The sequence below is a fragment of the Poromitra crassiceps genome (assembly GCF_964638095.1).
Source record: "Poromitra crassiceps genome assembly, chromosome: 6".
Taxonomy (NCBI): Eukaryota; Metazoa; Chordata; class Actinopteri; order Beryciformes; family Melamphaidae; genus Poromitra; species Poromitra crassiceps.
In genome coordinates this window covers 17,675,416-17,690,360 of record NC_139627.1, presented here as the reverse complement: position 1 = coordinate 17,690,360, position 14,945 = coordinate 17,675,416, and the positions used below count along the sequence as shown (strand labels likewise).

The following is a 14,945-nucleotide window of genomic DNA, read 5'->3' as shown; positions in this document are numbered from 1 at the left end:
GGAACTTTTTTTTTTTACTAGATAGTCAAAAGCACATAAATGAACATTTTCATTGGTGCAACCCACATAATTAACTAATTATGATGCATCTAAACATTTGCATTAGACCCCCCCCCCCCTCTTAAGTGCCAAAACGGATGCATCAATGGTTTTTTACAACATCCTGTTGCATTTTCTGCAATAAAGTATGTGAAAATTGCCAACAAATAATAAAAGACCCCCCCCCCCCCTTCCCCCCCGCAATCCTTTAGTGTGAAGCAGCTCATAACCTCCCCTTCTGAGGATGTTTTCCTCAGTGGCTGGACATAACAAGCGACCAGGAGAAGGACCAGCATGTCCATCTACCTCGCATCTCTGACTCAGCATCTGAGCTGTTGTGTTCTGTGCATTGTCACGCAGCCTTCATGTTTCTAAACTGATAGTGTATAGCACCATCTAGTGTCCAACAGACACTGCACAAAGCCAGTTAAAATGACAAAGTTTCAGAATTGTTCCACGTGGAAGTCCTTGTGTTATGTTTGTTTGTATTAATGTTATTTTATTTCATTCATTCTTGATGCTTTGGCAATATTGTTCATGAGACATTCATTAAAATAAAATAAAGCGAATTTGAATTTGAATCACATGGAAAAAAGAAGAAGAAGAAGAAAAAAGAATTGTTCCACGTGCCTCCAAACTAAAACAGTTTAATGGGTGATAGGGGACAGATCAAGTATTTTGCAGTTTTTCAGTCCGGTCAAATTCATACTGTAGCATACATTACACACACGTTTTTATAAAAATGTAGGCTACTACCAAATACAAACAGAATCAAACATGAATTCACAAAGTACAGACAGCAATACATTATATCACGAATAACAAACATGTCAATTCACTAAACAGACAGGACATTTTACAAAATAGTAATCGGCACACAAGAGAGTCACCCCATATGATTGATTGATTGATATCTGATAAACTATTTGAATATTCCTGCATAATGGGGTCCCTAAAAAGTCTAGGAATTATATACTGTAATATGGGTATGACTGGAAAGCGGAGACTCTTGGATTCAATTAGCCCAATTATGTGTGATGTTTGTGCCCATAGTAGCCATTTCATTGTAGTGAGACCATTTTTCGAAACTTGACCTCAATGTATAAAATAGATTTTCTTTAGTTACTACATTGTCTCTTACTGCACATGTTTATAGTATGTGTGTTGAGCCTGTACTTTAGCAATAAGTTCAGGCAAATCTGTGGTCTTTATTGCCATAGGATTCTCTTTTTTTCCCCCATGTAAATTGGAAGGAGGTGGGCACTTTAAGTGTGGTCACCCAGTGGCACCACACAATTGTTTTTAAATAAATATTTATAACTGGTATGCCCTTTTTTCACTTGAGCACCTGCCCCCCAAAATGTCTGTGCATGCCACTGTTGAGGTAGATGTGTCAATTCCGAGGATCTCTGTACATGATTTTATAATGTTGAAAATGTTTCAATTGGGCTTTGCTCAATATCTTTTGGGGGTGTTTAAATAAAATACAGACATTTTGTGTCGATGTTTAAGCTTTGTAACACATTTTCTTCAATGTCTTTCCAGTCTTTACTTACAGATGGATCAAAAAGCTCACTAACTTGCTGACACCAAAGGCAAGATAATACTGAGAGAAGTTAGGTAATTGTAGCCCACTGTTTTTGTTTGAACTAGACATCCTTAAGTATGAACATCTTGCCTTTTTCCCTTGCCATATAAAGGTTGAGATTATTTTATGCAAATCTTCAAACCAGGAATTTTGTTTTGTGACAGGTATCATTCTTAGAATGTAGTTGACAGTATGGAGAATATTGTTACATGACCCCACAGACATGGGAAGGTTTGACCATCGATTTAGATTTGCCTTTAATTTGTTCAATATTTGTGAGAGATTAATATCTTGGGTTTGATAGCTCTAACTGCTCTTGTGAAAGTAACACTAAAAACAATGTGATTTAATATATGATTTAAGATCATCCTGTAAGGAAACTGCAGTAGGCTAATCACATTTTGCTCTAGTCAGAGATTTTCTGTAATATGTGTCATTAATCATGTTTTTATAGACGGTTTTAACTTGACAACAAAAACATTCTAAATTGAACCCCCGCTCACTTCCTATTGCAGTGTTTGCTATGGACATAAAAGAGAAAAAAAAACATTCAAGTGCAGGACTGACCATTCCATGCAAACCGTCTATACAGCTGAGCGGCGAAAACAAAAGTAACGATGTTGAGTGAATATTTCTGCAGTTTGCCGAATGCGGAGAAAAAGGAAGTGCTGTGGGGTTGCGCTCTGGTGAAAACCGTCTATACTATAGTATTTTTTATAATATATGACTGGTGAGTCTGGTCTGGTCAGTAACATGTAATTACCATTTTGTAATGGTCTATCTATGTCCAGTTCTGTTTCATATTCATACGTTTCACACATCACACATTCTTATAGCGGCAACTGCAGGGTCCAAGCACAATTTGTCATTTGAAAAGAAAGACATGACGAAATATACAGAAGGTAGACACACACACACACACACACACACACACACACACACACACACACACACACACACACACACACACACACACACACACACAGAGTTGTAGATCAGACATACGGTCAGTCTATTACTCTTATGGCTTATTTTGTGGTCAGTGACCTCAGTCAACTTTGTCATTGTAATAATCACATTGGTGAAGGTTTTTGCTTTGTCCAAACTTTAAGCTTGGATTGAACTGAATCTACAATCACCACATGCTGATGCTTCACCTACTGAGCCAAACTCAAGGGTTTGCTGAGGAGAAGCTAACTAAAGGGGAGAAGTAGTGTAGCCCAAGCCAAACAAAATAGGCCTAATGAAATCCAGTGTACAAACACAAGGAAACAAAACAAAGCACAAGAACAAGATACCTGTTGGAAGACAGGCTACTGTGTTGCTGCCTGCTGGGACAAAACAATGCTCTTGGAGGCCTGGAATTGTGCTGGGAAATAATAAAAATAAATTGCAAATTCTCGTGGCATAAAAAAAATACAAGTCCATGCCTCAGATTCAGTGGTCTTTATCCACAAAAAAGACACTCCGAAACAGCAGGTGGCGGTAATGCGCATTAGCGTGTTACCAACCACTTTTAATCCCACCACAAAAAAAGAAATAGTGGTTGCTTGCTACATGGATCCATGAGTGCTACTAGAAGTGGTGTGCTTCTCCAACCTAAAACATATTCAAATAGAATGAATTTGTAAAAGTCACGTTAATAATGCGAACGACTTTGTTGAACATCCAGCAGTAATAGAGTATATTTTGAAGGGTACGTAACGTTATCTAACTTGGCATTTCTTCTCTTGGCTAACGTTAGCCAGCAGGCAGACATTCTGCGCTGCGTTAGCTAGCTGGCTAGCTCAGTAAGCTAGCTATGAGGGTGACAGCTTGGTAAGTTAGCTAACGTTACCTGATGAATGAAACTCGGGCAACATGTTCAACACGGCACGTCTTGCAACAATGACTAGACTATTAGTGATATTATAACCGTATAAATTATACCAAGTAGTAATACTATGCTAAGCAGTGTTGAATAGTCCAACTAAAACAGCCGCATGTGTTAGCCAGCTAGCGCTAGCATTTGTACCATTGCCTGTTGTACTGACTTTTTCGATGTCATCGGGCCAACTGCTCATGAGTATTGCGGTGGTGCAGTAGATTGTGGGAAAGACCTTGTGAAATATTTCTGCACTTCCAGTTGACACTTGATCCTGTCTCGTAATGGCAGTTAGTGGTCGTACTTAATCTGTCCTTCCAGTGAGGATATGGAGTGAGGATATGGGCGCTGTGTTGGCAAGTTGGCCTATCTTTTGGAGTGGTGAAATATAAGCTTTCTGACCACCAGCTCAAGGCAGAATAGCAGACCATGTTAGCTTGCCTACACTACTAACGTTCCTATCAAATGGACAATGTAATAATGACAAATGTCAAGAAACTGCCGCATTGCTTGGTAGAATTGGATGTGGGATAATTTAGGCTGCTGCAGGTGACTCCATCTTGCTAATCAGCAGTAACTGACGACTGCATTTTATGTATTTTGTTGTCCAGATTTGTCATGGCTACTACTGAACAAATGGAGTCAAGTTCTCCGGAGAACAAAGGGGACCATGGGACAGCCGTCTCTGATTCAAAGTACCCATTGAAAGTTCTCTACTGTGGAGGTATAATACATTTTCACTCAGTGTTGCATGTTTCCTAGTGTTATGTTGCTACTGACAAAATGGTTTGGCATCTGTTTGTGTTTCTAATGTTTTTAATTTATTTTCTCTGTAGTGTGCTCCTTGCCTACAGAGGTAAGTTTAAAATTAAATATATTATCGACTGCATATTCTACACAGTTTGATGGCCTAATTTACTAAAGTACACAAAATATACCTGCTGAGATATTGAAGCTGTGTATAAATTGTAACCTAATATACTCTCTGCAGTACTGTGAGTACATGCCTGAGCCAGCCAAATGCAGGCAGTGGCTTGAAAAGAACTTCCCAGATGTTTTTGCCAGGATGAGTGTAGGTGAGTACCGGACATTTCTTCTTGTGTGCTTTTGGTGTCCCCGATAATGCACACACATTACTCAAACATCAATAACTTCTGGATCTTGCTTGCTCCAAATGCTCCTATGATCTACTGTGGAGGTATTATATTATATACAGTATGATCTACTGTGGAGGTATTATATTATACAGTATGATCTACTGTGGAGGCATTGTATTATATACAGTATGATTTACTGTGGATGCATTGTATTATATACAGTATGATCTACTGTTTTTTTCCAGCTTCCTGTACAGCGCGACTCTCCTGCCACCGCCACTTCCTTTTCCACATCCGTTTTGGCTATTCGCTAATAATATTAACGCATAAACACACTTCATAGAAGACGTTATTAGTATTATTATTATTGGAGGTGTAGTTGTTGTGACTAGTAGTATCGCCAAAGTCACGGCGCAAGTTGCTATTCAGACTATAAACAGTGGAGCAAGGATGCGGAAAAGGAAGTGATGGTGGCAGGAGAGGCGCAATGTACAGGAAGCCAGGAAAAAAGGTAGGGCTGTCCCAGAGTCTATTTTTCAAATAAAAATACACTCTGGGTTCCCAGATTGCTGTGGAGGTATTGTATTGTATACAGTATGATCTACTGTGGAGGAATTGTATATACAGTATGATCTACTGTGGAGGTATTGTATATACAGTATGATCTACTTTGGAGGTTTGTATATACAGTATGATCTACTTTGGAGGTTTGTATATACAGTATGATCTACTGTGGAGGTATTACAGTATGATCTACTGTGGAGGTATTGTATATACAGTATGATCTACTGTGGAGGTATTGTATATACAGTATGATCTACTGTGGAGGTATTGTATATACAGTATGATCTACTTTGGAGGTTTGTATATACAGTATGATCTACTTTGGAGGTTTGTATATACAGTATGATCTACTGTGGAGGTATTACAGTATGATCTACTGTGGAGGTATTGTATATACAGTATGATCTACTGTGGAGGTATTGTATATACAGTATGATCTACTGTGGAGGTATTGTATATACAGTATGATCTACTTTGGAGGTTTGTATATACAGTATGATCTACTGTGGAGGTATTGTATATACAGTATGATCTACTGTGGAGGTATTGTATATACAGTATGATCTACTGTGGAGGTATTGTATATACAGTATGATCTACTGTGGAGGTATTGTATATACAGTATGATCTACTTTGGAGGTTTGTATATACAGTATGATCTACTGTGGAGGTATTGTATATACAGTATGATCTACTGTGGAGGTATTGTATATACAGTATGATCTACTGTGGAGGTATTGTATATACAGTATGATCTACTGTGGAGGTATTGTATATACAGTATGATCTACTGTGGAGGTATTGTATATACAGTATGATCTACTGTGGAGGTATTGTATATACAGTATGATCTACTGTGGAGGTATTGTATATACAGTATGATCTACTGTGGAGGTATTGTATATACAGTATGATCTACTGTGGAGGTATTGTATATACAGTATGATCTACTGTGGAGGTATTGTATATACAGTATGATCTACTATGGAGGTATTGTATATACAGTATGATCTACTTTGGAGGTTTGTATATACAGTATGAGATCTACTGTGGAGGAATTGTATTATATACAGTATGATCTACTGTGGAGGAATTGTATTATACAGTATGATCTACTTTGGAGGTTTGTATATACAGTATGATCTACTGTGGAGGAATTGTATTATATACAGTATGATCTACTGTGGAGGTATTGTATTATACAGTACGATCTACTGTGGAACTGACCACTCTTCTGTCACTTCTGTCCTACTGGTCTAGGAGGGAACGCACCCAGGCAGGAAACCGGCCCGGGAGAGGCTCCCTCTACAGGCGAGGAGGAGGAGAAGAAGAAACAGAAAAGAGGTTTGTCGTCGAGTCTTAACTATTCATCATCAAGTTTTGTGTTGGTTTATTGTAAGGTATTATGCTGCTAATTATACTCAACTGTTATTTACAGTGTAGTTAACTGGTAAAGAAAGGAGTTCTGCACTGTTGTCTGTATGTCAAGTTTTGGGTGCAGCTCCTTGTGTAATTGTATGATTACATGATGCCATCTTCAGTTTGCACGTGTACTAACCTTGTTCAATGACTGACTGATATTCTGACTTGACTCGCAGTGCAATGGAAAGTGTTCTCTTTCACTTGACTGTTTCCTAGGTGGGAGGGGCCAGATCAAACAGAAAAAGAAGACTGTTCCTCAGAAAGTTACGATAGCAAAAATCCCAAGAGCCAAAAAGAAATATGTCACACGGGTGTGTGGCTTGGCAACATTTGGTAAGGCTGAAAGTATTCTGAGTGTTATTATACTGAAAAATAGGAGATAGACTGTTTTTTATTCTTAATACAAATCTTCTCCCACTCTTACCTTACAGACATTGATCTTAAAGAGGCTCAGCGATTCTTTGCCCAGAAGTTCTCTTGTGGTGCCTCCGTTACAGCAGAGGATGAAATAATCATTCAGGGAGATTTTACCGATGACATAATTGATGTCATTCAAGAGAAGTGGCCTGAGGTAAGCGATCTGAAGTTGCCACCTGCTGAAAAAGCATCTAGTGATTTTTATGTCTCCGCCGGCGATGGCTGAGGCCGGAGGGATTCTGTTTTTGGGTTGTCCGTCCATACATACGTCTGTCCCATGGTTGTTACCACGATATGTCAGGAACGCCTTGAGAGCATTTATTCAAATTTGGCTCAAACATCCACTTGGACTCAAAGATGAATGGATTAGATTTTTGTGGTCAAAGTTCAAGGTCACTGTGACCACATGTCCATCCGTTCCATCAAGAAACGGGGGGGGGGGGGGGGGGGGCCTAGGTAAAAGGGACCATAGCTAGGGATAGGAAGGTCATAGAGTGTCGGGATTCGAGGGGGGGTGGGAGGGGCTAGGGCAAAGGGGCTATTCACCACGTCCACTTTTTCTCTCTTCCGCGTTACACGCAGCATATTTGTTCTTCCGGTTCAGCGCTAGTTGGCGGCCAATTTCAAAACAAAACGTCACTATGAATGAAGTTTGGCAACATTCAGCAGCTACACTGCAGCCAACTTCAGTTACATGTTTATAGCGTTACTGCTGCGAGGAGCCGATGGCTGTACCCGGTCGGCATTTAACGTTAGTTACAAAAGCACGTCGACAGTGTTTTCTCACTGCCAGTAGCCTACAGTAGGGTTTGACAGATAGCTAGTCCGACCGGTGTCGGCACAGTCAGCGCTCCCGGTCCTCGCTGCTCGTTAAAGATTTCCAGTAGGCGTTATTCTGATAAACTGGTCACGTTCTCACCCGAAAAATATTAAGTTTGTTTTTTTTGTGCTTGAAAACAGCTTTTTGGCAAGTCTAAAAATGACTACGGTAGGCTTAATCTACTTCCGTGTTTAAAACCGGAAAGACGATTACGAAATGACGTCATGCAGAAGCGTCCTTGTATGGGCAAAGAATAAGGTGAATAGCAAGGCATAGGAAGGTCATAGAGAGTCGGGGTTCGAGGGGAGGGGAGGGGCTAGTTGTACAGTATGTGGGCGGTGGGAGGTAAGGGGTAGGACCACGAATAGCTGTGTTGTTGAGGTATCCCCAAACATTGCCTAAAGTGCCATAAGGCTGAATGGCCACACCACCGCGCCATGGGCTTCAAGGTATTTGTGCGTGTGTGAGTCTGGACAGACATGGATGTAGACTGCAACTTGACTTGTTGGCGGAGGCATACAACTGCAAGGCGGTTATTTCTAGTTATTTCTTTGTGTATGTTTCTTTGTTTGATGGCGTGGCCAAAGGCCGAGCCGTCTACAACCGGGTTTGCCTATGTATTTCTGTCTCCACAAAAGTAGACCAATCAAAGCTCACGTTGCTACATGCATGATGTCATGAAACTGAGAAATAACAGTGCCTGATGTATCACTGGGTATCAAACAGCACTGAAGTTAAAGGAGCTCTGGGATTTTCAACCAACTAGAAATGTTAATATCTGCGCAATTAACCACACAACAACGGTTAAAGCGGTTACGGCTGAGTCACCACTCCTCTGGTACTACCCGCTTCCCCGTACCTTGTGAGCAGAAAGTTAAAGGAACACTCTGCCGATTTTCAACCAGCTTTGTATCATTAGAACATCAGTAGTATATCAGAAAACTGTAAACGGTTTTTAAGTCTGTCATTTAATTTGACAGTTATTGAGTGTTAACACTTTGAGTGCCACGGCCCTTGGGCAAAAGGTTGCTTGCTGTGCCACATAGGCCGCAATGCATTTTAAAACAGTCATATAATTTCTTTAATAATTACTATGTAAACACTGAACACGCACAAATAACGATGAGACTCTCTTCTATCACATGCAAAAAAAAGTTTATTGATCCCATTTTCCGTTCTTTAGTTATGAGCCGGAGAAGATAGCTTGATTGAACGAAAAACAGACCTTTTTTTCTACGAGCTGAGATAATGAGCCTTTTGTGAAATTAAACATTTCAAGCACATCACTGACTCTGAAGCTAATTTTCTGATGTAGTCACACCTCAAAAATAATTTCCTTCAATAAAACAGTGAAGGCAAGGGAATTTTGTTTGGAAGAATAATATTTTTAGCTGCAACCAGCAGCGCTGGCCCCTGCGTGCGCTGCTGGTTGCAGCTTCTTGCTGATCTTTTGCTGCTGGTGGGCATCGGATATTCTGGCTTGCGTTTGCCAACCCTGTCCTGCTGTCTGGGTCTGTCTGGGTCTGTGTTGTGTGCTGCTCTGCGTGCCCCACCTCCCCCCCTCCTCCTCCCCCCCCCCCGTTGTGGGAGGAGTGTCTCTCTGCTCTGCTTGGCTCTGCTGTTTGCTCTGCGTCTGCTCAGCACTGAAAGTCCGCTAGATCCAGCTTTTTTACAGCCGCGTGTACCAGCTCCCATGCTTCCAGTTGAGAATAATAACAAATCCACGGCTGATCATGCGAATGGGTGTTGCAGCGGACACGGAGGCTGTTGCAGCGGACACCGAGGTGCTCAATTGTGATAGCAGATTGGCTGCTGCAGGGGCACAGCTAAACGTTATGCTTCAATGAAGCCGCTGCATACGGACGGATGCGATGCGATTTCCTTTTCCCCAATGACTTCTTCTGTGTGTTTTACTCCACGTTCTCTCATCTGGAGAGCGCTGTCGCCACCTAAGGGTTCTGTAAAATAGGTTAGACACATTCAATACCTCTGATATTGTAAGAGGCGATGTAAGAAGCTGAGATGGACACCCCCCCCGTCAAAAAAACAATTTCGAGTTATTGACGCCATTTGGCGTCGCTGGCACTCTACGGTAAATTTCTAATGACGCCATATGGCGTCGCTGGCACTCATTGTGTTAAAGTGTGGACCAGTGACATCACTGGTCCACACTAACTCAAATTAATAACTCATTAACTCAAATCAACTCTCAATAACAGTCAAACTATTCATCATTCATCTAGTTTGACAGTTATTGAGAGTTGATTTGACTTAATGAGTTATTAATTTGAGTTAGTGTGGACCAGTGATGTCACTGGTCCACACTTTAACACTCAATAACTGTCAAATTAAATGACAGACTTCAAAACAGTTTACAGTTTTCTGATATACTACTGATGTTCTAATGATACAAAGCTGGTTGAAAATCGGCAGAGTGTTCCTTTAACTCCTTGTATGGAGACCAACAGAGAGTAGACCGTAATGTTCTCCTAAAGCCCATGGCACACCAAACGAACATTCTCAAACAAACACAAACAAACACGAACAAACACGAACAAAGACAAATGTTCGTTTGGTGTGCCATAGCTGTCTGTCCTTGTCTGTTCGTGTTCGGCGATGTTCTGTCATGTTTGCCAGGATTCGACTTGTTCAATCCGGCGTTGTTCGCTGTTGTCTGGTAACTTCCCATGTTTTCAGTCGCGTATCCATGGAAACGGAGCTCACGCATGCGCGCCTAATGCATGCGGTTGTCTGGTCAGTTTGGTCAGAGGCAGAGCCTCCTCTAAATTAACGTTACACGCGACGCAGCAAACATACGTTTCTCTGCCAACCATGTGCCATCACACTGGGCATCAACAACACTAGCGGGAGACTTCTCCCATGCACTCCCGCAAATAAGTAATGTTATGCGCAGCAAGGTTACATAATGAGGGAGAGAGAGAACATCCATGACGGCTAACAGCGAGCTATGCTAATAACTAGCTAGCCGTTCAGAAACACATGTAAACAGCCGTGTGATCACTGAGAACGTCAGTAAAATAAGGAGAGAGCTGCAGGTGCTTATGCAGAACTAGTGCACGATTAAGTGCACAGTGGGTAATGACCCACTGTGGTGAAGAATATAGCGAGATTAACCAGGTTGATAGCAGAGAAAACACTGTTGCAGCGGCCATCAGCAGGACCTCCAGGCTTTAACTAGCGTTGCCTGTCACATGACGCCTTCAAGGTCCCTCGATAAAGTCTGCAGAAAGATGCAGTTACCTCACCTCTCTCTCAAGAAGCGTCACGTGAGTGTGGCGTTTATGGCCATCTGTCGCTACAAAATAAATAAACTGGGTGTATCATTGTATTACTCGACAGATGTATAACTAACTTAGCGTTGCCTGTCACATGACGCCTTCAAGGTCCCTCGATAAAGTCTGCAGAAAGATGCAGTTACCTCACCTCTCTCTCAAGAAGCGTCACGTGAGTGTGGCGTTTATGGCCATCTGTCGCTACAAAATAAATAAACTGGGTGTATCATTGTATTACTCGACAGATGTATAACTAACTTTGTCAGTCTGAGCCATCTTCTATGTGCTGTAACACAGTGCAGTTTCTATTTTTCTGGTGTTTCTTTTTTACATGTTTGGGACTGTTGTGCTGAATATGTTTGGTCGGTGTGCCATGCTTTCAAACAATCTCCAACATCTGCCAACATTCACAGACAATTGTCTGTTGGTGTTTGTTGGTGTTTGTTTGAGAATGTTTGATTGGTGTGCCATGGCCTTAAGAAATGTGCCGAGCTGCTCAGCGCAGGTGTCTCCCATCCTACTCCCCCCTCTCCTTTGGCATCTTACCCGGAGAGGATATAGCAGATAGGCCACCCACCAAGGCTAAGCACTCCAGCAGCAGCAAACATGACATCATTTTTCACAGTGCAAAAGCTTTCCCAAGCTCAGTCTCAGGGAGAAACGAAAGTAAAAGTCAAAAGCATATATGAAACCTAACTTTCTCTCCAGTTCCAATCCCACTGAATTTTAATAATCTTTTACAGCCTAAATAAATGTGAGAGTTAGCCAAAACTTAGCTTAACTTTAGCATACAGTTTTAATGTTATTATTGCTCAGACTAAAGCCCATGGCACACCAAACGAACATTCTCAAACAAACACAAACAAACACGAACAAACACGAACAAAGACAAATGTTCGTTTGGTGTGCCATAGCTGTCTGTCCTTGTCTGTTCGTGTTCGGCGATGTTCTGTCATGTTTGCCAGGATTCGACTTGTTCAATCCGGCGTTGTTCGCTGTTCGCTGTTGTCTGCTAACTTCCCATGTTTTCAGTCGCGTATCCATGGAAACGGAGCTCACGCATGCGCGCCTAATGCATCCGGTTGTCTGGTCAGAGGCAGAGCCTCCTCTAAATTAACGTTACACGCGACGCAGCAAACATACGTTTCTCTGCCAACCATGTGCCATCACACTGGGCATCAACAACACTAGCGGGAGACTTCTCCCATGCACTCCCGCAAATAAGTAATGTTATGCGCAGCAAGGTTACATAATGAGGGAGAGAGAGAACATCCATGACGGCTAACAGCGAGCTATGCTAATAACTAGCTAGCCGTTCAGAAACACATGTAAACAGCCGTGTGATCACTGAGAACGTCAGTAAAATAAGGAGAGAGCTGCAGGTGCTTATGCAGAACTAGTGCACGATTAAGTGCACAGTGGGTAATGACCCGCTGTGGTGAAGAATATAGCGAGATTAACCAGGTTGATAGCAGAGAAAACACTGTTGCAGCGGCCATCAGCAGGACCTCCAGGCTTTAACTAGCGTTGCCTGTCACATGACGCCTTCAAGGTCCCTCGATAAAGTCTGCAGAAAGATGCAGTTACCTCACCTCTCTCTCAAGAAGCGTCACGTGAGTGTGGCGTTTATGGCCATCTGTCGCTACAAAATAAATAAACTGGGTGTATCATTGTATTACTCGACAGATGTATAACTAACTTTGTCAGTCTGAGCCATCTTCTATGTGCTGTAACACAGTGCAGTTTCTATTTTTCTGGTGTTTCTTTTTTACATGTTTGGGACTGTTGTGCTGAATATGTTTGGTCGGTGTGCCATGCTTTCAAACAATCTCCAACATCTGCCAACATTCACAGACAATTGTCTGTTGGTGTTTGTTGGTGTTTGTTTGAGAATGTTTGATTGGTGTGCCATGGCCTTTATACCACATTATTTACCAGTTTTGACAGTAATAAAGCTCACTTCAATCCTTTGGCCTAAAATGTTTTTGAGCAAGTACAAAGCAATACAGCCAATGCTATCTTAGCCCCAAATGTTGTAAGCAAACACAGCATGAATAGCACACCACACCACAATATAAAATAAGTAAAAGTAAAGTAAAATTAAAAAATATAAAAAATAAGCCAGAATATATCTCTACTCTCATTTACCAATGAGTGCAGGGCGCATTGATTATTAAACTAGGACCATAATGAGGACATTTAGCGAGACATCATATCAGGACAGTATCAGGACTTTCATAGTCACCTAAAATACTACACAATATATCGCAATACTTTTTTCCGCAATACCGTATAGATATTTCAGAAAAATATCGTGATATATCGCCATATCGATTTTCTTTCACAGCCGTGTGTTCAGTGACACAATAAGAATAATTTTTATTTCAGTGCGTTCAGTAAGACACTCAACACCAGTATTTTTGACTCAATTTGTCCACTAAGTTATCAATATAAAGTGATGTACATAATTATTACACTACCTGGGTGGTGCACAGCGTGTTGTATTTTTAGCTCTATTTTTTTATTTTCAGTAAATTATGTTGAGTATTGCAATATATCGCAATATGTATTTTATCGCAATGTATCATGATACAATCGTATCGCGACCCATGTATCGTGATACTTATTGTATCGTGAGGTCCTTGCCAATACCCAGCCCTACTCATGGGGCTGGCTGCCTGGCCGCTTCCCAGGCTGAATCACAAGCCCATTTGACTGCTTCCAGCCTGGGAAGTGGCCAGCCAGCCAGGCAATGAGCACTAAATCTACAGCCCCGGTCAGGAAGCAGTAAGGTCCGCCAAGCAAGGGGTGCACTGTCCCCAGTGAGGGAGCCAATCCCCTGGCTACTGCGGCTCTATTGACATTGAATCGTTTTTGCTAGCATGTGTAAATAACGAGCCAATTAAGTATTCTTTCACATCTATATTGCATCTAAAACGGCTTGGAATCCATGGCGTTAATTAGACTAGTTTTTTTTGTTTTTGTTTTGTTTTCTTCTCTTCACATTGATCATCTGAATGGGACAGAGCTGGTCATAAGCAGCTTTTGGGACAGTTTTAGGGGTTTGTGGTATTTCTGGTCCATAATTTGCACAATTATACTGGTTGACTAAAAATATACGACACAGATATATTCTGCTTTATTGAAGTTCTGTAAATAACTGGTTGTTATCCAGCTCCCTGTCGATGGGTGTTCTGTCTATAAACAATGTTAAATGTATAAACTGCTCATGTGGAACGACCTCAGTTATCAAGCCATTTTGATTTATGTTGTCATTAGAAAGATGCACTCTTAAATCCACACGCTCACATGTGAACACATTGTAATCAATCTCTGCATCTCTCCAATGCAGGTGGATGATGACAGCATTGATGATCTGGGAGAAGTCAAGAAGTGAAGACCCAATATGCACTTTTACTGAAATGGATGTGACCTGTAACAACAACGACCTGGCCAAATGTACACATTAATATTAAAAGTCATTTTATATCTATTTTATTTACTGTATATAAAAACTGTGGACTTGGCCACTCACTTGGCATTTTTAGTTATCGATAGCTGCTTTTTTCTCTCATTTGCCAAAGGTGTGGTATGTGAATTCCTCCAAAATGTTCTTCACTCAAGCAAACTAGGCTAATAAATTTCAGTCTCATTCGCCTATACACTCACATCATCTTTCCAACTCTACTGGAATGAGTATATCTTTTATTTTTCAAATGATTTTAAAGGATTTGTTTGTTCGCCGGTCAGGAACACCGCAGCTATCTCCTGAGTCACTTTATAGTTTGAAGTTTCAGTTTCCATACTTTGTTGCCGTTCAACAACATTGATAGGAATTTGG

General features: G+C 41.2%; 1 protein-coding gene across 1 annotated transcript; it reads left to right on the top strand.

Moving 5' to 3' along the window:
* Positions 1–3,185: 3,185 nt before the first annotated feature.
* On the top strand, positions 3,186–14,743 carry denr (density-regulated protein). Its single transcript, XM_083638946.1, has 8 exons — positions 3,186–3,323; positions 4,103–4,215; positions 4,328–4,347; positions 4,483–4,569; positions 6,409–6,496; positions 6,791–6,907; positions 7,006–7,145; positions 14,457–14,743. Exons 2-8 carry the CDS (start codon positions 4,110–4,112, stop codon positions 14,499–14,501), a joined length of 603 nt encoding a protein of 200 aa, XP_083495072.1. The 5' UTR covers positions 3,186–3,323; positions 4,103–4,109; the 3' UTR covers positions 14,502–14,743.
* Positions 14,744–14,945: the final 202 nt, after the last annotated feature.